General features: G+C 36.6%; 9 protein-coding genes across 9 annotated transcripts; 5 read left to right on the top strand and 4 right to left on the bottom strand.

Annotated features, from left to right (window-relative positions):
* Positions 1 to 777: 777 nt before the first annotated feature.
* On the bottom strand, positions 778 to 1,617 carry DFA_00836 (uncharacterized protein; the record flags this gene model as incomplete). The annotated part of the gene is made up of 2 exons (XM_004358760.1): positions 778 to 1,194; positions 1,279 to 1,617. The coding sequence occupies 2 exons, from the start codon at positions 1,615 to 1,617 to the stop codon at positions 778 to 780; spliced, it is 756 nt and encodes a 251-aa protein (XP_004358817.1).
* A 358-nt stretch (positions 1,618 to 1,975) lies between these two features.
* On the bottom strand, positions 1,976 to 2,723 carry DFA_00835 (uncharacterized protein; the record flags this gene model as incomplete). Its single annotated transcript, XM_004358759.1, has 3 exons — positions 1,976 to 2,197; positions 2,276 to 2,605; positions 2,640 to 2,723. 3 exons carry the CDS (start codon positions 2,721 to 2,723, stop codon positions 1,976 to 1,978), a joined length of 636 nt encoding a protein of 211 aa, XP_004358816.1.
* Positions 2,724 to 3,000: 277 nt separating this feature from the next.
* Positions 3,001 to 5,460, top strand: DFA_00834 (uncharacterized protein; the record flags this gene model as incomplete). The annotated part of the gene is made up of 5 exons (XM_004358758.1): positions 3,001 to 3,099; positions 3,755 to 3,875; positions 3,944 to 4,392; positions 4,504 to 4,566; positions 4,984 to 5,460. The coding sequence occupies 5 exons, from the start codon at positions 3,001 to 3,003 to the stop codon at positions 5,458 to 5,460; spliced, it is 1,209 nt and encodes a 402-aa protein (XP_004358815.1).
* A 541-nt stretch (positions 5,461 to 6,001) lies between these two features.
* DFA_00833 (uncharacterized protein) lies at positions 6,002 to 7,670 on the bottom strand (the record flags this gene model as incomplete). Its single annotated transcript, XM_004358757.1, has 4 exons — positions 6,002 to 6,652; positions 7,089 to 7,186; positions 7,207 to 7,566; positions 7,658 to 7,670. 4 exons carry the CDS (start codon positions 7,668 to 7,670, stop codon positions 6,002 to 6,004), a joined length of 1,122 nt encoding a protein of 373 aa, XP_004358814.1.
* Positions 7,671 to 8,703: 1,033 nt separating this feature from the next.
* Positions 8,704 to 18,578, top strand: vps13A (vacuolar protein sorting-associated protein 13 family protein; the record flags this gene model as incomplete). The annotated part of the gene is made up of 4 exons (XM_004358756.1): positions 8,704 to 9,234; positions 9,296 to 9,571; positions 9,659 to 11,373; positions 11,465 to 18,578. The coding sequence occupies 4 exons, from the start codon at positions 8,704 to 8,706 to the stop codon at positions 18,576 to 18,578; spliced, it is 9,636 nt and encodes a 3,211-aa protein (XP_004358813.1).
* Positions 18,579 to 18,729: 151 nt separating this feature from the next.
* Positions 18,730 to 20,322, bottom strand: pssA (phosphatidylserine synthase; the record flags this gene model as incomplete). Its single annotated transcript, XM_004358755.1, has 4 exons — positions 18,730 to 19,098; positions 19,171 to 19,404; positions 19,466 to 19,768; positions 19,858 to 20,322. 4 exons carry the CDS (start codon positions 20,320 to 20,322, stop codon positions 18,730 to 18,732), a joined length of 1,371 nt encoding a protein of 456 aa, XP_004358812.1.
* A 743-nt stretch (positions 20,323 to 21,065) lies between these two features.
* On the top strand, positions 21,066 to 21,921 carry DFA_00830 (uncharacterized protein; the record flags this gene model as incomplete). Its single annotated transcript, XM_004358754.1, has 2 exons — positions 21,066 to 21,093; positions 21,686 to 21,921. The coding sequence occupies 2 exons, from the start codon at positions 21,066 to 21,068 to the stop codon at positions 21,919 to 21,921; spliced, it is 264 nt and encodes an 87-aa protein (XP_004358811.1).
* Positions 21,922 to 22,005: 84 nt separating this feature from the next.
* Positions 22,006 to 23,273, top strand: ptpB (protein tyrosine phosphatase; the record flags this gene model as incomplete). The annotated part of the gene is made up of 4 exons (XM_004358753.1): positions 22,006 to 22,101; positions 22,235 to 22,337; positions 22,448 to 22,928; positions 23,021 to 23,273. 4 exons carry the CDS (start codon positions 22,006 to 22,008, stop codon positions 23,271 to 23,273), a joined length of 933 nt encoding a protein of 310 aa, XP_004358810.1.
* Positions 23,274 to 24,212: 939 nt separating this feature from the next.
* On the top strand, positions 24,213 to 25,411 carry DFA_00828 (uncharacterized protein; the record flags this gene model as incomplete). The annotated part of the gene is made up of 2 exons (XM_004358752.1): positions 24,213 to 24,710; positions 24,776 to 25,411. 2 exons carry the CDS (start codon positions 24,213 to 24,215, stop codon positions 25,409 to 25,411), a joined length of 1,134 nt encoding a protein of 377 aa, XP_004358809.1.
* Between the last annotated feature and the right edge of the window lie 51 nt (positions 25,412 to 25,462).

Raw genomic sequence — 25,462 nt, 5'->3', positions numbered from 1 at the left:
CAGCTATCACACACAACATAATAATAATAAAAGAAATTAATTTAAACTGTTTTGTTGTTGTGATTACATCTAATCTTTCGTTTGATTGGAGATCTCTCTCTTTGTTTTGTTTTCATACGCTTCAGCTAACAGAGGATTTCACACACAAGCTTTGAGCAATCTATTTTTCATCGTCATGGGTGTGACAAGGTTTTTGACTTTGTATCTCTAGGATGTGGAGATTCAAAAATTGATAGATCTTTTAAAGTCTATAAATAGAGTATACAATACTTGTTTTATAAACACTCATCGACATTATGTCGCTGGTTGGAATTGAGCCGAATGGTTGGTTAATAAGGTCCATTCGGCTCAATTCCAACCAGGCCGTTTGATGGTACGGGTAGATGATATTTAATTTTACAAAGGATGGGTTGTTGGGGAAGATGGAATTGGTTGGTTTAGGGTAGGGCCCTCTTTACCAAATAAGGTCCATTCGGCTCAATTCTACAATACACCTTGGTCAATCATCAATCTGATTGGTGCCGTTGTTGGGTGGGTGTGGACAAGAGATGCGTGTCTCATGGTATGGTCTTCATGGTCATGGTTTAAAAGGATGGATTGGTCAAGCCGTAAATAGATTACATTAAAAGGGAGGGGGTTTTGATTTATTACATTACAATTGTTTAACGTTACGCAAACAGTTTTGGTGTGTTATTGTGTTTTTGGTGATCTACTCTATATTACAATAACCAACCAACCAAAAAGTACAACTTTAGTACTAAAGTGTTATTGTTTGATTTAGATATTATTATGGTCAATGGAAATTTCCAAGTTGGAGGATGGTGGTAATGGAGTATCATGAAGACGGTTATTGTTGTTATTATTATTATTATTATTATTGTTGTGACCAAGTAATGAGTAAGTTTCAGGTACACCTTGACCACTACCATTACCTTGATAGTATTGTGGAGTAAATACACTTCCTCCACCAATACCACCACCATATGATGGTTGTTGTTGTTGTTGTATTGTGTTGTAGACAGCATAGCCCATTTGATTGGGTGGTAATGCAATCATTGCATAAACAGGGTATCTAATACGTAGAGTAAATCTATACTTTCCATACTTTAAATTTTTAGTCATCTCGAATGATACACCTCTTGGTGCAAACGTCATATTGAAATCGTCAGATAACCTACTTAGACCACTTCTCATCTATAAAACAATAAATACATTTGTTTTTTTTGTTAATACAATGTATCTATCTATTGATGATTGTATTGTAAAGAGTTTACATACTTGGAAGAATTTAACAAGCAAGTATACGACAGTGATAACTGAACAAAATAGAATGATTCCAATACTAGCATAAGTAAAACTAACGTTGATCCGAGGAAAGATGATTAAACCAATTACAAATATCATCTGAACACCCAAGAGACCTAGAATAGGTCCCATTCTAACCCTTAATAGGTGATTGTAAGAGTCTATTATTCTACTGTACTCTTGTGTATTCAAGACGTGACCGAGATCCGATGGGAAGATCTCTGGTAGACACCTATAGTCTTTTGAACATTGTGTAGTGTTGCTTTTAACCTTTTTAGTGCAAAAGGAAAGTGGTGGTGATATTGATGCCATCCTATATATCCTCTACTACTGCTTGATACTATATATTTATATATTTATAGATATTCTATTCTAAGATGTGTGATATAAATAATTATTACGTAAACCCAAAACACTCAACAACTACAGCGAGTTTGGGCAAAGTAAATTTCTTTCAAAATTCTTAAGTATTGGGGTCAAACTCGATAATTTGTACCCTGCCTGGGTTGTCATCGATATTAATACAGTCGGATCACCTATTTTGGATGTTAAAATGATGGTTGGATGGCCTGGTTGAGTACTACTACCGACCAATCAATTTTTATTTAATGACATCATCTTACATAGATGAAGTACTTTTTGTTGTTTAAAAAATGTACATATAAATTAATTAATTATCGATTGCCATACTCCAAGGATTCTGTTTTGAAATTTCAATGGCTGTATAATCTTGATTATTATTATTGTTCTTGTCGGAATAAGGAGCTGTAGGATAATGAATGGAAAGAATATATCTATCCAAATCAAAATCATAGTCTACTGTAAATGATACTCTATTGGGTGCATATCTTTCATTTAATTTTTTGGTTACAAAATCTAAATTGGATTTTAACTATAGATAGATGATTGGAAATTAGTTGGAATATTCTAAGCTTACAACAATCAATTAAACCTAAATGTTTGTTTATACTCGTACAATTAAATATCTTTTAATATAAAATAAAGCAACTAGAATCATTCCAATGATTTCAACAGATAGAGTAAGATAAAAATAAAAGGTTGGCCAAGAGTAATAGACAATGATACCGAATATACCAAAACCCAACACAAACCCAACAGGCTGAGCAATGTGGAAAGACAACCAAAAGTTATACTTTTTGACGATGTATAAATACTCGTCATTGGTCAATACATGTGTAAGTTGAATCGATGGGTATTTAAGTGTAAAACATCTATTATATTGACCTCTTTCATCCAATGCTGTAATTTTATAAACTGATGTCATTCTCTTTCTCTCTCTCTTTGAAATTATTAATTAAATGATTTGTAATTACTAAATCATATGCTACTTGTTGTTGTTTGATTAAACAACTGATGTATTTATATACACAAATGGAACCCAATACCGAAGGACTCATTTCCAAAATTTCGCCTGGGGAAAAAAAAATATCTATTTTTCCTTGGTTTTTCGAGGGTGATCTTGACCTTCCATTTTGTTCGATGGAACTATATATCACAACGATATTTAGGTGTGTGGGTTGGGCGTTGTATCGCTGATTCCATCACTATTTTGGGTTATCAAAAAAAAAAAAAAAAAAAAGGGTGTGGTAGGATTGTTTGAAACAAAGAATATCAGTACCCTTAAAACCATTGACAATGTTTTCTATTATCTTACGACATCTCTTTTAATCATACATGTATAATGCCAAGACAACATCAGAAATTGCATTCCTTGGCGATTTCAAGCGATGGCCAGCAAAACAAGTAAAAGAATGGGCTACAAAAGAAGTTCAAGTAAGAGAAGAATATGCCCAGATGCTTCTTGATAATGATGTAGATGGAGAGTATCGCAGTGTTTACAGAGGCTGATTTTGGTAATGTGGCATAGTCGTCGCACCTGCAAAGAAGCTCTATCTGGCTGCTCAACAACTTTTAATTAAACAACAACAATCGCTATCACATCAGCACAGCAGTGGTAAGTAGTTATGCATCTATCTATCTATTTCTATTTCATTTGTCACAGTCATATTCGTCATTCCCTCACGACCCCATCATTATGCTCGTTGCTCGTCATCTATTAATCACACCATCAACCTTTAAAGTGTTGTCGTTCACCCATTAGACATTTTATTTTCTAAAATAAAATCACATTTATTATTATTTTAATAAATATGCTTTTTTCTTGGAGTTTGATGATAAAAAGCACCCATACCGGTCAGCAGTTCACTATGTATTCTTTCTGATACATTTTTGTTCTTATTTCATTATCTATTCATCATCATCATCATCATCATCATCATCATCACATCATCTTGTTTCATTCAGTTATTTATTCTTTGTAGTTTATATCCCTTTCTATCTTAATTTGCAACCATATTCCAACTGTCTTTTTTATCATTTATTTGTTTCATCTCTTCATTTTTCTATTTTGTAAATAATTTTCTTTCAGAGTCCTTACAAGTTCCTCCGCATTTTAAAATTTAATTATTACATTCTATTATTGTCACCATTATTAACCACCATCATTATTTCGTTCTATCCTAAAGGCACCACCTCTAACGTAATGTCAAGTAGGTTGAACTAACAATTGACGTGATAATATCAACCTAACCCCCATTCTCTCATTTTTTTTTTCTAGCACAACAGAAAGCTCGGGAATTGGTCAAGGGAACTGATTTCACTGTTGCTCAAAAGAGCGCATGTTCCACGTTTATTGATGAAAATGAAGCCAATGCTAATATTATTATTATTGGACAACATGGAATGGGTTTAGATGTATTACAATTTTTCGCTCAAAAACTCGTAGAAAGAAATACATCTATTCCCTCTACTGCTCCTCCCCAAGGTAAGGCACATCCTTTTTATCAAAGCATCATTCCCTTCCATTTCTTCATTATATTATCAACATATCCATCTCAAACAACCCTTGTTGATTATCTTTTGTTTTATCTCATCAATGCACTACCCATCTCTTTTAACCAAACACAATCATTCAACATCTTGTCATTTTGTTTGTTCATCTTTCATGTTATTGACCTCTTGTGTTCATTCATATTTATAATCCTTTGGTCCAAATCAAATACCATTGTTCATTCGCCAAGCTACACCACTCTTTATCACTCGACACCCTTTTATTTTTATCACCCATCTCTTTTCCACTAATTGGTGGATCAACCGATCACCATCATTCAAATCTAGTCATTTTGTTTTGCTATGTTTGTTCCTCACATTACAGGCCCTTCACTTGCCTCATTGTTGTTGGTCAATCCATCTCCAACCATTCCTAATATTATCAACCACCATTAATATCACTGGACACTCAAAACCTCTTCCTTTTGTTAGTTTGTTTCACTCACCTATCCGGTTAACAACATCAGATAATAAAAAATCACTATCATTGCTCCTCTCGTTAATCCTACAACGGGTTCCAAAAAAAAGCCGGATTGGACTGTCACACAGAAAGGGGAGCCACTCGATCCTTTTTGGGTCGCCGCAGTTGGTGACACCAAGACACACGATAATTTCACTGGAAAGGATATAGGCCAGGTTATTAGTTATGCTGAAATTGTTCTGATGCACTCGTCTACAGACAAGCTCTTTGTCGATGCTTTTCTGACAAATGGAGAGTGCATACAATTTTGGAGAGTGTCTCGAGTGAGTATACATAATCATCATTAGGCGTACCAAAAGACTAATATCTTTCGTAATTCTTATTGGAAGACGCAAAGTAAGGAATTCAATTACGATGCCACAAAGCCGATGTATTTGAATGTTGCTACCTGTTCCAAAGGGTTTCACCAACTCCTTGGCCTCCTCTCCTCTGCTCCTTGTTCAATCCCACAGAGTTTGCAAAAATTTTCTAATGGCACCATCCGTAACCTTGGATTTGGGATCTCCAGTCATGTCTTCGCTGTCACCAACAATGATGACAACAACGTTTATGCAGTCAAAGTTTTCCGCAACCAAGAGGCCAAGACGTGCGAGCTTGCAATGATGAAGGCGATCGAAAAAGTAGACAACGTCCCAAAATTCATTCACCATGATGCAGATTGGATCGCGATTGACCCTGTTGGTGTACCATTCACCATCAAAAACTATACTCATTTACATTTCTCAACTGTAGATAAAAGTTCTGTGATAAAGACATCTTTATGAATACTAACCTTTCGGTTTAATCACTCAGATCATGGACACTCTCGAAAAAGTACACAGTATGGGTATCAATCACAGAGACGTCCGAGCCTCGAATATTATTATCGGTCCCTCAGGGAACGCAATTCTCATTGATTGGAGCTCGGCAGTATTCGAGCAGGACGACCAAAAAGCGTACACCGGAACATATTACACCGCGTCCGACAGAATTCTGGATCTCATGTCACACAAAAACCAAATTATAGCAACACCATTCGACGACATGGAGTCTATGGTGAAGACATTCATTATGATCACGTGTCCAACAATCCAAGCAAAAATACGTTCAATCCCGCTGGGTCAACCAGGCCTTTTGTTGGAGTGTTGGAGTGACATCGCAGACAAAAATAATAAAATACAATAAAAATAAATATTTCTAAAAATAAATTAACTATTTTAACTTATTTAATATAATGAGCCCTGCAAGGGCGAATGCTTGTAAACTTTTTTGGGAGCGTCAGCGATCCAACGCCCACACATTTAGACTTTTATTATTTCTTTCTTTTTAATTATTTAGAACTTCCATTTTTTTTGTTTTTGTTTCTTCTTCAAGTTTTCTTTGTTGAGCTAGACGATCAAGATTAAATGGAATTGCCCAAATTTGGTGATGTGATGAATAGGATAGGAATTCGGGGTCATTGGTTTGTTGACATAGTTGGAGCGTGAGGATGGGTGGTTCGGCACGGTCATAGGGGTTTCTGGGGGTGAGTGGAGAGACTGCGGTGAGACAGAGAGACGCGTTCATGGCCGACTGGAGACGAGTGTGGGTGTAGTTGAGAGGAAGGAGCTTCCATTGTTGGGTGAGTGGAGTGCTGGCAGGATCGACATTACTCTCACATCGATTCATACAACACGGTCCACCTCGGGTAACACGAGTGATGTTGCAAATGGAGACACACAGGTTACTGGTGGTTCTAATCGAGTTGTCCATCGATGACATGACATAGTGTTGTGTTCGTCTGTCTGAGCATTCGACGAGATAGGCATAGTCTGGTTTACCGGGCAATCCAGCAAGTGTGTCGAGACATGCCATCCCCTGACTAGAGATCTTGTTGATGAGTGGCAGGATGATGGCGGTCATGTTGATGGTACCGCGCACCGAGTTGTCTTTGGCGAGTAGATGGGACGTGCCGTTACCCTTGGCACTGACCACCGTCTGCTCGGGACATATGCCCTTGTCAAACTGCGCCGTCGCACCCTCGATCACGACACCCGACGGCGTGGTGCATATCGGCGGGCCCAAGTAGACCTCGGACAGCGGCTGATTGAAGCAGTTGGCGTTGGGCGAAACAACCTCATAGTACTGTACCCAGGCATACGCAGTGTACGGCGAGATAAAGTCTGCGTTGTGGAAGATCTGACCCATGAACATTGATCGCTCATCCGAATTCAAGTCCTTGACAAACGTCGACAACATCGAGTTGGGCAACATACGCAAAGTGAAGCTGTACGTGTGGTTTTGAATCCAGTTTCTGACGACTGCGCACTGGCTTGTCACCTCGGACTTGTTGGTTCCGCCGTGTGTAAAGGCGATGCCCTCGATGGTGCCGTTGGTCGCACGACAAACACCGCCGTCTCCAGGGTCGCCATACTCGGACGCAAACAGACCAAACATGAACCGATTCTTGGCGCCGCCATTGGTCTGCAGACCCACCACACCAAGTGATGGTCGAGCACCAACAAGATAGAACTGATAACTATAAAACACACTTGAAAACTGGCCAGGGTCGATACCAATATTCATGTCAAAACGAAGATACGTGCATTTATAGTCTTGTTTGGTCATACCAGGTGTCACTGGAAAGCTGTATCGAATGTCAGATGATGGAGCACTACCCAATATATTGGTCTCTGTTTTTGATACTCCAGGATGCAGGAATGATTGTGCACTGCCAGCACCCTCCATTGGTACCAACAATGTATTTGCCTCTTCTATATTATAATCATCTTTTTCCACCACTACACTACCATGACAACATGTTCCACCACATGATGATCCCCCATCATCATCATTTATAATCAAAAAAATAAATATCAACAATATTAAATAACTACTACAACTATTTAAATCTAAATAAATTATATATATTTGTTAATATATCAAAACCAAGACTCATTTTCTCTCTTTCTCTCTTTCTCTCTTTCTCTCTTTATAACTTACATTTCCTATTCATCTTTTTTACAAACTTTTAAATATAAATGAATTTTAGAAAGAATTATTATTATTATTATTATTATCTAATCATTCATTTCATTGCAATATATGATATTCATAAATGAAATTGATCAAACACACATGATACGATGTGATGTGTGCACACAGTTCGTTCCTCTTTACTGCGCATATCTTAAGATATGCTTGTAAGCAGCACAGGTGTAGGTGATGGTGATATTCGACTAGTACTTGAATACCACTCCCACACACAATGATCATTGTGGTTGTTTGATCGATTGATTGATTGAATGTTGATATCAACACACAGCCAGCAGCAGCAGATATACTTTCATTTGATTCGTGTGAGAGCAAGTAAGTAAGTATTGGAGTAGGTAGATTATTGATTTGATTTAGATTAATCTCTTTTAGTAGTCATCTGCACACGCGCAAGCAGAGATCAAAGGTCGACGAACATTCCTTCCTGGCTTTGGTTCTTGGGAAGATATTTTTCTCTTTTTGGGAAACCCTCATTTTTTATTTTTTATTAATAAAGTTATTTATATCAACTTTTGTCCTTGTCTGCAGAGTTCCACACGTTTCGATTTGATCTTTCTTTTTCCTTCACACTATTAATAATAATAATAATAATAATAATAATAATAATAATAATTTAAATGTTGTTTGTTCAACCTAAAAGATCATTATTATTATAAACACACACAAACTTTAGTTTCTAGGCAGATTTGAGGGTTAACTTTTTACTCATCCCCCTTACCCCTTACCTACCTACCTACACTACTCTTTGTGTTATTGTTATTATTTCATTAGTTTAATTATCTAAATTGTTGTATATATAAATATAAATATAAATATAAATATAAATATAAATATAAATATAAATATAAATATAAATATAAATATAAATATAAATATAAATCATCACCATCATCATCATCGTTAGCAAATACAAATACAAATACAAATACAATCATCATCATACAACAATACAAATACAAAATATAATATTATTATTATAATTTATAATTTAAATAATGGTATTTGAAGGAATTGTATCAGATGTACTTTCAAGAGTACTAGGAGAATATGTAAAGAATCTTAACAAGGATCAATTAAAGATTGGAGTGTTGGGAGGTAATGTAGTATTGACCAACCTAGAGCTCAAAGAAGATGCACTGGCCAATCTTCCGATCAACCTGCCGATCACCGTCAAGAAGGGGTTTCTAGGTCGGCTCGAGTTGCGAGTGCCGTGGAAGGACTTGAAATCAAAGCCTGTCATTGTCAACATTGACAATATCTATGCATTGGCAGTACCCCAAACACAATCATTCAAGTATGACGAACAAGCAGAAAAGAAACGTGAACTAGAATCAAAGAAAAAACGTATAGAAAACTATGAATGGATGAAATCAATTCAAGAATCTGATGGTGGTTCTGGTGCTACTGGAGACGATAAAAAGGATGATTCATTCACTACTAGATTGGTTACAAAGATTATTGATAATCTTCAAATCGTTGTAAACAAGGTTCATATTAGATTTGAAAATAGAAATGAAATTGGCAAAGTATGTAAATAGAAAATAGAATAGAAAATAGAGCCTCTATTTATTGACTTTTCCAATTTAGTTATATGCAGTTGGTATAACATTGGATAGAATTTCAGCACAATCAACAGATGAAAAATGGATACCATCATTTATTGATTCAAGTAAAACAAATCATATTAGAAAATTGGCAGAAATGAATGCATTGGGTGTTTATATCGATGATTCAGCTACATCACTTCAAAACCTATCGGCTCAAGAATTTAGTGAAGCTTTCACCAAATTAATTCCAACCAAGCTAACTGATATCTCTACTGTTAAAAAGTTTATTATTAAACCAATTTCTTCTCAATTAAAGGTAATACAAAAAAATATTAACAAATAATCAAAATAATCATAAATCTAACTTTTCTTTTTTATTTTGTTTCTTTTTTAATTTTCTTAGGTATCAATTAATAAGAGTGATTTAATTGATAAGAATATACCAAAGATTTTAGCAGATTGTATATTTTCAGATATTGTTTGTGCATTGTCATCTGCACAATATCATACTATATTCAATATTCTCAACTTTACCAATGAATATTTGCGTGATATTAAATATCTAAAGTTCCGTCCACATGTAAAGGTGTCGGATAGTCCTAAATTGTGGTGGAAGTATGCAGGACAGGTTATTTTGGAACAAGTTCGTCACAAGCGTTATACTCGTTCTTGGGACTACTTGTTGGGTAGAAGAACCGATAGAAAGGCATACATTTCACTCTTTAAACGTTCATTGCCCAATGTTAAATGGTTGACCCCACTCTCCAAACAAGAGATTGGCCAATTGCAAGCACTCGAAGATCGTCTCTCATTTGAGGATATCGTATTCTATAGATCGTTGGCCTATGCAGAGATCAAGCAAGAGGCTATCAAGGACAGAGAGAGAAAGGAGTTTTTGGCAGGCAAAAAGAATGAAAGAGGTTTCTTTCAAAATCTCTTTAGCAGCAAGCAGGTCAAGATGGACGACGAAAAGGCTGCTCCCATCGTCAACCTCACCACCAATGAGCGTGAAGAGCTCTATCGTACTATCGAGTACTCTGACGTGGTGCAGTCGGTGCAAGAACCGCCCGATTGGGTCAAAGTGGCTGCCAACCTCGAAGTGCGATCCGTTTCGTTGCAACTGGTCGAGCCATCGTCACTCGGTCTCGAACACTCGTTTATTGACGCCGTCTATAGTTCGTTGAGCGTCAAGTTTGAGCAACGTCCAGAAGGTGTCAAAGTCATAGCAGGTATCAAGCAGTTTGAAGTGTACGATCAGTCGACCAAGGGTACACTATACCCCAAGATCGTGTCGTCGTCCTATACTTCAGGCAATGCCACGTTCTGTAGTGCGATTGTTGACACTGCGCCACCTGAAAAGGGTATCGATCTGTTTGTTGAACTCAACATGAATCCTCTTCAAGTCGTTTTAACCAAACCACTGCTCTTGCGTGTCGCTTCCTTTTTCTCGACTCAAAACACATCCGAGCAACTCGATCTTACCAACATCTCGAATCGTGCCGGTGACATGCTCGTCAACTGGACCGAACGTACAAAATCACAGTTGCAAGAAGCAATCGATTCACACAAGACATTGGCGCTGTCAGTCAATATCCAAGCACCCGTCATCATTGTCCCAGAGAATGTCCTCTCCAAGACATCCTGCGCGTTGGTACTGGATCTTGGTAACTTTAAGATCCGATCCGACATGAACCAATCGATAAAGGGTATGGTTGTCGGCAACAGTCTCAGCGAAAATGATTTCTATGACAAGTTTAATCTTTCACTCGAATCGATTCAACTGCTTCTCACCAATGACATTTCGTCGTGGAACGATAAACATGCACAACAAGAGAACAAAACACATCTCATCAATCAATTTGATGTTCATCTCAAACTATACTCTTGCATTCAACAAGACAACCTTTCACTCACCAACATCAAGATATTTGGTGATCTTCCCAAACTCAGTCTTCACCTTTCCGAAAGAAAATGTAAACAATTATTGGCTCTTGTTCATAGTTTAACAGCTGATATCCCTACCTCCCCTACTATTCAATCTGTTCAACAACAACATGGTCCAGAAACTACTCATTTCAAATCAACCAATGTTCCAAAACCTTTATTAGATTTATATACGTAAGTAAAAAAAAATAGAAAAAAGAAAACGAAAAAGAAAAAGAAAAAAATATATTTACTTACTTATTTTATTTATTTAATTATTTTTTAGTAATTCAAAAGATAATAATCAAAATCAATCAATGGAATTATTAATTAATCATAAGAAATTAAATATTGATTTTAAGGTTCAATCTATTGCAGTGACGATTTCAAGAGACAATGCAGATTTGATTAGATTGTCGGTTGATGGATTGGGAGTACAATTTTCACAGAGAACTTTTGATATGATTGGTTCGGTAGAGTTGAATTCATTGGATATTGATGATTTGTTTACTCATAGCAATCTCAAGAAACTTGCCACTTCAAATCCAATTCGCGATTTACAAGGAAAGACAGAATCGAGTTCATTGGTTTCTATCAACTTTAAACAATTCCAACCCAATTCACCAGAGTACAAAAAGGTTGATATGACATTGGATGTTAAATTTGAATCATTCTACTTGGTTTGTAATCCGCCAACCATTCATCAATTGTTGGTACTCGTCAATTCATTTGCCGATCAACCAGCCGTCACCATCAAAAAGCATACTGTACAAACAGTCGAGAATAGAAAGAGAGTGGTTCGAACATTACGAGCTGGTAGTGCATCGCCATCACCCATCAACACGTCGCCACCATTAGAGGGACAGACAGTGATTGGACCAAACGGACACAAGACTATCATCAAAAAGGTGATTATCAAGAAAAAGAAGCGTGTACCATCAGACAATGTATCCATCTTGGTCACTGCTACCATCAACAGTTTGGGTTTGGTTCTCAACCAGGAAAACAACAAAAAGGTTGGTATCTTTTCAATCAACCAAATTAAAAACCAAGTTGTCATGTACAAGGACTCTAGAATGTCAGTCAATGGATCATTGGGATCGATTGTATTGGAGGATCTCACCGACAAGCGTGGTGACTATTACCATCAGGTTATCACACCCCATTCCAAGGATTCCAACATGTTGACCTTTTCCTTTAACACCCATCCACATATTCTCAGCAACTATCCAGGTTATGACAGTTCGGTCAATGCCAATATCAAGTCGATTGTCGTCAATGCACAGATTGCATTCTTGTTGCAGGTTCAAAACTATTTCCTCGGAGGTATGTTGGATCCTATCCTCAACCGTCCTATTGCAGTCATTCCTCAGGCCGATCCAACCAAACTGGCTACCGTCCAACTGCCACCAGTCTCTCGTACCAAGATCGACGTTGTCATGGAGACACCCATGTTTAACGTGCCATGCTCAATCGACTCGCACGACAAGCTTCGTCTTGAACTCGGCAAGATCATCGTCTCTAATAGCTTTGGCGAGTTTGAACATAATGGTGCTCGTCTGCCAACCGATTTGATGAAGATCCGTATGGAAAACACCTGCATTGTCATTGAAAAGGAGGCAACCACCTCTCATTTCCTCAAGCAACTCGATATCGATATCAACCTCACTCGCTTCCTTGTGCCCAACCACAACATTGACTTGGAGGATCTCTTGATTGATATCACCATCTCTCATCTCTCGTTTTACTTGGATCAGCAACAATACCGCTTCTTCCTCGAGTTGGCCGACAATGCCACCAAGGAAATGGCCGAGCTTACAGCCAACAATGCCATCACCAAGCCACCTCCCCCATCGGCCGACATCCCCTACTTTTCCGAGCAAGAAGTCATCCAAGACATGGGCAAGATATTGATGGTGCTCAAAGTACATCTACCATTGTTTAGTTTCAACATTACAGGTGCCAATGATAACTTTGCAGCTTTTGATATGCGTGGACTACACTTTGACCTCATTAGCACTGAGCGCAAGAAATCAAAGATTCAAATCATCCTCGAAGCGATCGTCTTGACCGATGCACGTAAAAACAGTGACAATATATTCAAGAATCTACTCGAGAGTCAACCCGACAAAAAGAATCCACTCCAACCATTCCTCAATGTTGGGTACATTCGTGACAATGTTTTAGGTGACCAATACATTAACATCAATGTTAATAATGTTTGTCTCTTTTTGTCTCCCACTCCTCTATTGATTATTACAGACTTTTTCCTCAAACCTTTACAAACTCAGTCTGTTCCAACATCGGCTGTACCGCCTCCAACAACTCTTAACAAGTCATCTGGATCACCAAAGTTCTTGGCACAAACAAGAGCATACGATCCATTCAAGATTCGTACTCCATCCATTACACTTGTCTGCTCGGCTTCATCCGAGGTGACGTTGGTCGAGAATGAGACACAACCAAACACACGATGCATTCTTGGAAAAGCATTGCTCCACGTCTATTTCAAACGTGATCCACGTGGTATTGAAAGAGCAACAGTGTCGGTTAGAAAGGTAAAGGTCAACATCTACCGTCCCACCATCCAATCGGACGAATTCAAACAATCTCAAGGATCACGTCCCATCCAAATTCTAAAGCCAATCGACCATATCAAGATCTCATACATTAAAGAGAATGAAACCACCGACTATTGGAAACAATTGGTTACTCTTGATTGTAGTACCATCAAGTTGTTCTTTTCATACGACGATGTAAACACGATTGTAAAGATTGTCAATAATCTTAATTTCAAACAACATCTTGCTGCATCCAATCAACACTTGTCTCCAACCAACAACACCAATAGAGAACTCAGTCTTGGAAGTAGTACTGGTAGTACATCGAGTAGTTTCTCTTCAACCACCACTGGTACCACCAGTCAATTAAACAAGAGTGTTGATCCTGAAGACCTTGATCCACCCACCAATAGTATGATGGATGATGACCAACTCTTTATCATCAATGAAAAGATGTCATTAAAGTGTCCATCGATTAGTGTATTGTTGATCAATGAATCGATGGATTTGAATCTACCAGTTGCCGAACTCTACTTGGCCGAGATTGAAGCCAGTGCCACCAACTGGTCAACCGACATTGAACTCAAGAGTTCAATGACATTCAAGGCTGACTACTTTAACGAGGCCAATATGAAGTTTGAACCATTTGTAGAAGACTGGACATACAACTTTGACGTTAAAAAGGCCAATGGTATTATGAAGGCCAAGTTTATGGCAACCAAGGAAATATTAAATATCAATGTATCACATGCCCTCCTTCAAACTCTAAACTCTACATTGTTATTGGTCAAACAAAAGGATCGTGAAAGTAGTTCACCACTTTCAAGTCGTTTTAATCAAGCTAATCCAATTTTATCAAAATACCTTGCTGAAAAGGAACCAACTAGTACTTCTACAACCAATACCAATAATGCTTCATCGATTACAACATCGACAAGTTCATTGACAAATTCACTAACAAAGTCAAAATTCCATTCTCATTGGATTTCAAATCAAACTGGTGTCAGTATAGAGTACCGTATTCAACACAAGAATCTTATCATTCAAAAGGATTCAGAGGATCCAATGAATGTCGTCAAAGAGATCAATGTAGAGGAACATGAGCACGTTGTCAAGATTGACAATCAAGAAATGTCAGCGGTCAATATGAAAAAGGAAAAGGGATCAAGAGACTCTGGTATGGGTGCACATGAAACCGTTGATCTTTTGATCATGGGTGGTACCATTCCAAAGGTGTCATTGGACGCGCTAGGTCATAGAATTTATAACTTTACAACAAGTCAAAACATTTCAATCGATGTCGATGTTGAAGTTAAACTAAAGAGTGATGGTAGCAAGATCATTTACATTCGTTCATTGATTCAATTTGCTAATAATACAACATGTCCCATCGAGATCAAGACCTACGAGGACAGAAAAGACATTCAACGGTTGGAACCTGGAGCTTCGTTCTCTTTGCCACTCGAACATGTCAAAGACTATAAGAAATTGTGGTTTAGAGTGGCCGACACTCCTCAATGGTCAGATGTCGTTGTACCCGATGAAATCGTGGCACAAGGAATAAAGGAACGTGAAAAGCAAGAGTCAAAGAGAGATGCAGCTGGAAGAGTCAACAACACTCCATTCAGTCGTGTATTCAAGGCTGTTGGTATGGACAAGTCGTTTACTTATTTTGCTCTGTCGGTTCAAAACACTGAGTACCGTACCACAACATACACATCTGCTCGAACCCAATCAATTGGATTCAACGCACCTGTACGTATCGAGAATCTTCTCCCAACCAGCTTCCAAATCACAGTCAATGGACACAAGTCGGTGCTAGAGTGTGGTCGCAAGTTGGATGTACTCAACTATGCACCGGGTAGCGGTCACTTGGAAGCGTATATTTCCGGTATTCCAGGACTCTCTGAAACCAAGATCAATCTCATGTCGGGTGATGCATCGTCACCAACTATTGCCAAGAGTATCAAGTTTAGTGGTTCCAAGGAGCAGAGAGACATGGTACTCAATATTGAAAGAACCGAGGAGATTAAAGGTATCCGCGTACTCTCAATCTATTGTCAATACTGGCTGGTCAACAACACTCTCTTGCCATTGGTTATCCGTGGTAGCGATAATGACGAGACACAGATGGTGTCCAACGACCAAAACCATCACATTCCACCTGTACTCTACGCCCAAAACAATCTGCGACTCAAGGTCAATGAAAAGGACACCAAGTTTACATCGTCAACACCCATCTGTACAGTGGGTAATGTCAGCACGCTCCAATTGCAAGGTGCCGACAAGTTGTATGAGATATCGTGTGCTGTCGACTTTTGTAGCAATACACGATTCGGTTTGAGCAAGGTTGTCAACTTTGCACCACGTTATGTCATTCAGAATCGTTTGAACTCGACAGTGTCGATTGGTCAGTACATTCATAGCAACTCGAATGGAAAGGGTTCCACCCCAGAGATCCGCGAGATTTTGCATTTGAAGCCAAACGACTATGCTCCATTCCATTGGGCCGTCAACACTGAAAACAAGGCCATCAGCATCAAGGTTGACGGTCAAGATTACTGGTGGTCCGGTGCCTTTGAAATCGATACTAGTGGCGACTTTGTCGTACGTATCAGACCCAGTGCACCAGAGAAACCAAGTATATTGGCACATGTCACTATCAAGGAGGATAGAGGAACGTTGTACATTATCATCCCACGTTGCAATCCTGATCATCCCCCCTACCTCATCAAGAATGACACACCGTACAAGATCTCGTTTACACAAAAGAGTGCACGTGCTGAGAAGTTGTTTGACCATCTCGAGTCGGATCAAAGCGAAGCGTTTGGATGGGACGAGCCAAATGGCGACTACCGTCTACACGTCTATCTCGAGGGCAAGGAAATGTCAAAGACCATCAACTTGAAAAAGATTACTGGATACAAGTTTGAAGGATCGACTCCTCTTACAGTCTATTGCACCATCACGATTGAAAAGTCTAGTCGTTACATTTTGTTTAGTACACATTCCAAGATGTTTAAAAACATCACCAACTGGAAGACCAACAAAAAGAATCAGCACAGCAGTAGTTCACAACCATCGGAGAGCAAGTCACCCGAAGTACAATTCTTTGTACGTCTCTCTGGTATGGGTATATCAATCATTGACTCTACTCCAATGGAATTGGCCTACGTCTCGGTAAAGGATGTATTCTTGCAAGTACAACAAAGTGAGTATGAAAATTCACTTGAATTAAAGCTTGGTGATGTTCAAATTGACAATCAATCGGTCAAGACTCAATTCCCAGTTTTGATGCATTCAGTAATCAAACCAAACTCAAACAAGGACTTTGTTCACATCTCGCTTGTAAAGTCAACATTTGAAAATATCGATCACTTTAGATACTTTTCAACACTGATTCAAGAGTTGACAATCGAAATTGAAGATCACTGGCTCCGTCTCATGTTAGAGTTTGCACAGTCCTTACCAGACATTGGTGCTACCATGTCGGGTATCACTCCTCACTCTGACGAAAACATGACACCTACCGAACTCTCCGACTCTCTCATCCCAGACTTTAACATTACTCCACCACCAATGGACGGATCGATTCTAAAGATGGTCTACTTTGCATTGTTGGTACTCAATCCGTTCAAGGCCAACATCACCCTTGTACTGCAACCAGACGGTCTCTTTAGAACCAATCACAAGGTCTTGTCGGCTATTGAAGGTCTCGGTTTCACATTGACCAAACTCGATCGTGCACCAATCACCTTGCAAGGTTTGATCATGGAGCATCCATTCTCATCGTGGGCTACTATGATTGACAAGCTCAAAAAGACGTACACTTCGCAAGCACTCTTCCAATTTTACAATATCCTCGGTTCGATCGATATCATTGGTAATCCAGTCGGTCTCTTTAGAAACTTTGGTACTGGTGTCAAAGACTTTTTCGTCGAACCTGCCAACGGTATTATCAAGTCGCCAGCTGATTTTGGTAAGGGTCTCGCCAAGGGAACATCGTCGCTCGTCAAAAACTCGGTCTATGGTACGTTCAACACCATCTCCAAGATTACGGGTACAATCGGCTCGGGTGTAGCCAATCTATCGTTTGACGATGACTATTTGCACGATCGAAAGGTGCATCAGTCACGTAAACCAAAACACATTGGTGAAGGTCTTGCTATGGGTGGTATTGGACTTGGCAGAGGTCTCTTTGAAGGTATCACTGGTATCGTCACCAAGCCAGTTGAAGGTGCTAAAAAGGGTGGATTCGCTGGATTTGCCAAGGGTTTGGCTCAAGGTGTCGTCGGTGTTGCTATCAAGCCAACAGCCGCCGTCATTGACGCCACCACAAAGGCAACTGAAGGTATTAGAAACACCACCAATCTACAAGAGGACAAGGAACGTGTACGTCCTCCACGAAGCTTTGGTGTTGACAATGTACTCCGTCCATTTGAAGAACGTGAAAGTGAAGGTTGGTACCTCCTCAAGATTGTCCACAAGGGCAAGCACTCACAAGACAACTATATTTGGCATTATGCAGTCAACTCTAATTTCACCTGTCTACTCTCTGATCAACGTCTCATCTACTCGAGAAACAAAAAGAATCTCCTTCACAGTTCGTTCATGTGGCAAATTCCACACAGCTGCATCAAGAATGTCAAGTTTGTCCCAGGTAATGGATTGATGCTCAGTTTGGATCCTCCACAAGACCTCGGACTCTTGGATAAATCAGTCAAAACCATCACCGTCCCCTTTGACGACGATAATATTTGTATGGCCTTTAATATGAAACTTGATCATACTCTTAGATTATACAATGAAAAACTTGGTCATCATTATAAAAAAATCTAAAAATAATAATTAAATCTAAAATCTAAATAAATAAATAATTATATATATATATTAAAAATAATAATAATAATAATAATAATAATAATATTGTTATTGTTATAGTTTAGTTTTATTTATTTATTTGTTTGTTTATTTAAATAAAGTTTAAAAATTAATTTGTTTTTGACTTTGTTGTTTGTCTTCTTTTGTGAATAGCAAAATAATAAAAAGAAGATAATGTGAAAAGGGTAGTACCAATGATCCATGGATACTTTACAAATGGAGGAGTTGGAATTTGCCAAAACTCGGCACCACCATATTTGATGCAAAGAAGTACCTCGGCAATGAGTGAGGCAACACAAATCCAAGCCATAGTACCGAGCTTCTTGACTGAACGATCGGCAGCAAATTGATAGTACTCTCTAATACCCGGAGTACCAATAAAACACCATAAAAAGAGTCTCCAAATATTAATTGGATGTGGTGGTGGAATCCATAATAATGTCTTTAAAAAGAATGCATTTAATTCAATTACTGAAATCTAAAAAGAAAATAAATAAAAATAAAAAGTTAATAAATTATTATTATTGAATTATTAATTTGATTTACTGACCATTATAACTAAAACAACAACTGAAAGGAATCTCTTCCAAGATGATAAAATATCCCATTGATATTCATCATAATAGATTGGAGTAAATTGTTTAAGAGCTCTGAAAACGATTGATCTCTTTTCGGCCTTCTTTTCGGCACCTGTCCAATTATATTCTTTCATCTTTAGGTATTTAATGGTAAGTACTCCCATTAATATACCAAGAGCATTACAAACTAAAATATCTAATATTACCTAAAAAGTATAAAAGATTAGTATTTGAATAAATTGTAACTTAATTCTCATTTGTACATACATGATCCCACCAACATTCATGGAAGTTTGGTAAAAGATGAGCCAATGAAAGTTCGAGAACTTCAAATGTAAGAGAAAGTACCCAACACAAGATAGAGTCACGTAGCAAAAGAGTCTTGCCCCACCATCCGAAAAAGTGAGCCCAAATAAACTCATCGTTGATGGTGTTCATGAGATTTCTAAAGTTTGATGTTGGATCCTCTGGTGTATAGAGTTGACAATCATCGGCATAAGAACGTTCTGGTAATGGTAATCCTAATTTTGGATCAATATGTTTCATAATTAAACGTGCATCATCTGCTGACTAAAAAAAATAAAATAAAAAGGAATATTATTAATTATTAAAATTATTAATTATTAATTATTATTTTGTTTTGTTTTTTTTGTACATACTTGGAATAATAAGAATACCAAGGCACAAAGATAAATAACACCCATACCCATGATGACACGCCAAAAAGCAGGATGTGGACGGACAAAGAGACCATCTCTCATTTGAACCATTGAAAATAATAAAAAGGTTGCGCATACTCCCAAGAGACCAGACTTGACACTGCCTCTTGTAGATTGTTCGTTTGTGAATGCAAAGTAGATGACAAAGATAATGGCAATTCCCAATACCAATAGAGTATGAGGTTTGTAGAAAAAGGTAAGAGCCTCATCGGTTTCGTCATAGTCTTCATTTTGTTCCTTGTTCTTCTTGTTGCTAGTCTTTCTATTTGAAGAAGAAGAAGAAGAAGAAGCCTTTTTAACAATATTACTTGTTGGGTTGTATTCCGATTGATCGGCACCTCCTCCAACAACACAACCACTGTCTTCTCGTAAAGGTTCTTCTTTTGTTGTTTGTTTTTTTGTCATGATGATGATGATAGATATCTATCTCCTATATATATATATATATATATAATATATGCTCTAAATAATATTTGTTAAATCTCTATAATTATTATCAACCTCTTCTTTATAAATAATAATAATACTGACTTATATTTATAGAAAACCGAATAACAATAAGGAATGCATACCCCCACTCTCTTTTTAACTCCTAAAACCGACCATTAGTTTTTTTTTTAATTAAATTTTGATTTTTCCCTTCTAGGGAGGTGCTTTTATCCCTACGCACACAATACGCATACACTGGTTGTATGATTACTTCACTTACATTATAATTATTACTGCCACACAATAATTATTATTAAAGTTATAGTTAGTTAGTTAGTTGGTCGCAGCTGTAGCTATTGTGATGGATAATCTTAAAGTAGTACACTTTAACTCTCTCTCTCTCTCTCTCTCTCTCTGTGTGTGTCACCATCCATTTTGGTTCTACCACACCATCACCCATTTTCTCCCATTTGCACCACTCATATAAATAATATATTATTCATATTTGTGTGATCGATGGTTTGTATGTTTCTCTCTTAACAAACCAAATATTTAAGAAAGAAGAATAACTGCAAAGTGAGGAGGTGCTTGTTGTGATCAAAGGGAAATGAATCAAATGGTGATGTTGCAATGATGGTGTGACAAACCCCGCAATTGAGGGGGAGATGGGATCCCCAATCGAATCGGTTTCTCCTTCATCCTTTTTTCTCTTTTTTTTAATGAGATCAACCGTCAATATTAAGAGTTGTACAAAAAAGAGAGAGATTAGAATGCGATTCTACTGCTCTACGGGATTCCCTTTAATTAAACGACATGTCTTTGAACATTACTTTTACTCTCTCTACTTTAAACACAAATAATATTATATCAAGTTCAAGTTCCCGAAATTTCATTGTTGCCCAAAGAAGAAAACAGAGAGGGTTGTGTTCCAGAACAACGGAAAAAAAATTTTCTCCTTTTTTTTTTTTATGAACACCAGAGTCAAGAAGAAATAATTAATTAATTGCACCCCCTCTTCTATTCCAAGACTAGTAATCATCTAATCGGAACTTGTTGTTCTGAATATTAAAAGAGAGAGCAATCAATATCATTTCATCATCATCACCGTCACATTATTTCATCATCATCAACGACAACAACAACCAGAACTCAAAGGAAACAAGAGCTAGAAGGTCATAGGAACCATAACCAAACTCAGCATAGCAAATTAAATTTTGTTAGTGTCGTTTTTTTTTTTTTCATAAAAAACACAGTAATATATATTATACAATTACTTCTCTTGTTTGTTTTATCAGAAGGAAACTAAGACTAGAAGACTAGAAGACTCTGTAGAAAATAGATCGTCAACCTCTATCACCATTATTATCATCATCATACCTCTTTATTTATAAATCAACCATTTTCAACAACACGATTAAAATAGTACCATTATCGTCTTCATCATACAATTTAAAGACAATAAGAGAAATAAATATCGAGATTGATTATAAAGCAGCAGCAGCAACAGCAGTAGTAGTACCAAACAAGATAAAGATACTGTATTCAAAGATAGGAAAGAAACGTTCACCATCATAAACAACAACAACAACAACAACATATCTAGAAAGAAAAAGAGAAATAATAATAATTATAATTATAATATAATATCAAAAGTAGAGAATGGATGATATCAGTGTATTTGATATTAAGCCATCTAATTTAAGAGATCACATTAACAAGTTTGTCTATAACCATGGTGTAGAAAAGGAATTCAGTGTATGTAGAAATTATAATTATCGTTGGTCAATCGATTCAACAACCAAAATTAAGATCTACCTATTAAAAATATAAATATTCTTTATATTCTTCTTCTTCTTCTTCTTCTTCATCATTTATTACTTTAATTTAGTATATTGAAAAGAAAACGGAAAAGGACATATTACATGGTGATTTCAAGACAGCTTTAAAAGATGAGAATAAATTAAAGAATCGATATAGTAATGTTTTACCTCGTAAGTCTTTCAAGTCACCCAAATAATAGTTTAGTTTACTAAATATTTGATATACCTACTTGTTGCATTGATTAACCTCTATTATTTAATTTTCTTTTTTTTAATTCTAGCTGAACAATATAGAGTACCATTAGTATTAGAACCAGATGATCATGATTCAGATTATATAAATGCCAGCTATATAAATGATCCAGCTGGCAAACAAAGATATATTTGTACGCAGGGACCACTCGAGAATACGTTTAATGATTTTTGGAGAATGGTTTGGGAGTGCAAGAGCAACGTCATAGTCATGTTGACCAGAGAAGAGGAGAATTCGAAAAAGAAATGCGACAGATACTGGGTCGACCAAGATTCACATGACTATGGCCACATTCGATTAATTTATGAGACACACATTGCATTGCAGGATATGATTCAAAGAATTTTCACCCTTGTAAATCTAAAGACAAACGAAAAAAGAAAATTGGTCCACTTTCAATACATTTCATGGCCAGATCACGGTACTCCAGTCTCTATCAAAGGTTTTTTAAATTTAATACAAGCCGTTGAAAAAGAAGATAAAACTGGTCCAATCATTGTTCATTGTTCGTATGTATATCAAGTGTAGCAAAAAGAAGAAAGGTTTCTCTAAAATCATCATCATTAACACCAAAATTGTCAATATTACTACTACTATTTAGAGCTGGAATTGGAAGATCAGGAACTTTTTGTGTTATTCATTCTGTTGTTACCAATTATAAAAATGAATTGAAAAATGAGCAGTACACCCTTAATATCCCAAAAATAATTACAAACTTTAGAACTCAGAGACCTGGAATGGTTCAAACCAAAGAACAGTACAGATTTTGTTACTCTGCCATTGCTGAGGGTACCAGTATGGAACAATTAAGAAAGGGTAGAAAGGAAAGATCACTTTCATATTCAATAAATTAATAATAATAATAATAATAATAGTCAGTAGTCAGTAGTAGAGGTAAAAGTGGATAAAGTAATAATAATAATGATGGAATAACATGTTATATAATGGAAATGCAAACACAAACCTAGGACTGCTGGTATTTTTTTAACTAAACGCAATATTTAAATATTACCAACCTTCCATCATCATCTTCTTCTTCCTCTTCTTCTTGTTTACACAATTGGGAAATTTATCAAGATCATTGGACCCAGAATTAATTAATTCTCCATTGGAAATATTTAGATTATTCACAAATTCTCCATCCTTTTTTTTTCTTTTTTTTAAAATTGGATGAACAGAATAATGTTATTATTATTATGATTTATTGAACCTCCATTTCCAAATTTACATTTTGAACAATATTGCACTGGTTCAAACTACGATGTTACATCTTTCTCCCTACCCTTTTTACAATTGTAATACTTTTTTTTTAATTCTCACAATTCGCATTTTGTGTTTGAAGGAAGGAAGGAATAATAAAAAAATAATTGTTGGAGGGGGGAGATGTATGGGGTTGACAATTCATCTTTCCCACACACTGTTTTGATACTATTGTTCAGATAATTATCAATGAAAAGGAGGAAATGCGACAATTTTTTAATTTAGACAGGTTTAAACATCTTGATCTGGAACTCTGGTCAAGCCAACATCTGTTTTGTTTCCTTTACAGTACATCCCAATATCTGAGAGTAAAAGAATTCTCAAACTAGTACAACTATATAGAAAATCATCACCCAACATATACTCTGTCCCCAAAAACATTGTCACTCAAAATAGAATAAGAATAAGAATTATTCTTTTTTAAAAATTTAAATTATTATTACTTTCAAAAAAAAACAAATTTAAAACCTTTATTATTTAAACATTACATTCCAATTTCATTTCATTCCAATTATTATTATATACTTTTAAAAATGGATTTACTATTGGAAATCCCTCAATATAGAAATAATCATCAAATGGAAGATATATTTTTAAAAAAGAATGGTGATGAACAAGTTACACCATGTATGGAATTTGACAGTTCCCTTAAATTAAATTCACCCAATTTCCTTTCATCTTCACCATCTCACATGCTGGCCAACGGTTGTGAGTTGCCCCATATTAATTCCTTGTCACATGAACTTTCATCTCATTCAACATCCGATAATCAACATCATCATTCACATTCACACAATCCAAATGTTTCCATTAATGGATCATTATTATCTATCCTGATTCATGGAAACAAAGGTTCGCATTCAGCCACACCAGATTTAACTCATGTTTCTCCAGAACCACCAATGATGGAAAACAACAATATTGTTAAATCAAATACCAATTCACCATCCAATCAAAATTGTAAAAAATCTCCAAGTGATCAACAACAACCCCCACAACCTCAACCTCAAAAGATTAATAAAAAAATTAAAGTATGTATTAAAAAAAAAAAAAAGAAAAGAAAAAATATATAGATATTAATTAATTTTACTTTTAGAAATTAAAAAGAGAGATTAAAATGAAACAAAAACTATTAGTAAAAGTACAAAAGAAAAAGGAATTGAATAATTCAAGTGAAGGAATTCCACCTCCACCTCAATCACAAGCATTCCAACAACAAGAAATCCAAAGAAATTCATTATCATATTCTGCACCATCATTTTATTATTCATCACCAAACCTTGTAAATCCAATGTTTATTGAACAATCTCCATCACCAGGTGCCAACGGCAATAAGATGACTGCCCATTTATCACACTTGTCGATCCAGTCACCACATGTTGGCTCACCATTATTACCAGATTGTACAAGAATACAAAATAATAGTACCGTCAATAGTCCTCTTAACACTAGCAACTGTAACGCTGTCAATAACAATAACACCAATAATAATAGTAACACTACACCACCTGTAAAGAAGGGATTGCTACCAAATCCATATGTTCTTCCACAACAACCATCAATGTACTACAACCCAAATCAATTTTGGAATGGACAAGGAGGTAGACCTCCAGCAGCTGCCGGACACTTTCCAGCAAGTGTAAGATCACATCCATACATGTACTATGGTAGCACAGGTGGAGGTTCCTATGTTGGTGCTTCACCACCATCATCACAATTTTATCATAAATAAAATAAAGAAATTGTAATTTATAAATATTATATATTCCATCTTTTATATTCC

The sequence above is a fragment of the Cavenderia fasciculata genome (assembly GCF_000203815.1).
Source record: "Cavenderia fasciculata unplaced genomic scaffold Scf_Dfasci-F-a-25c12.r2-5, whole genome shotgun sequence".
Lineage (NCBI taxonomy): Eukaryota > Evosea > Eumycetozoa > Acytosteliales > Cavenderiaceae > Cavenderia > Cavenderia fasciculata.
This window is presented reverse-complemented; position numbering and strand designations above follow the sequence as displayed.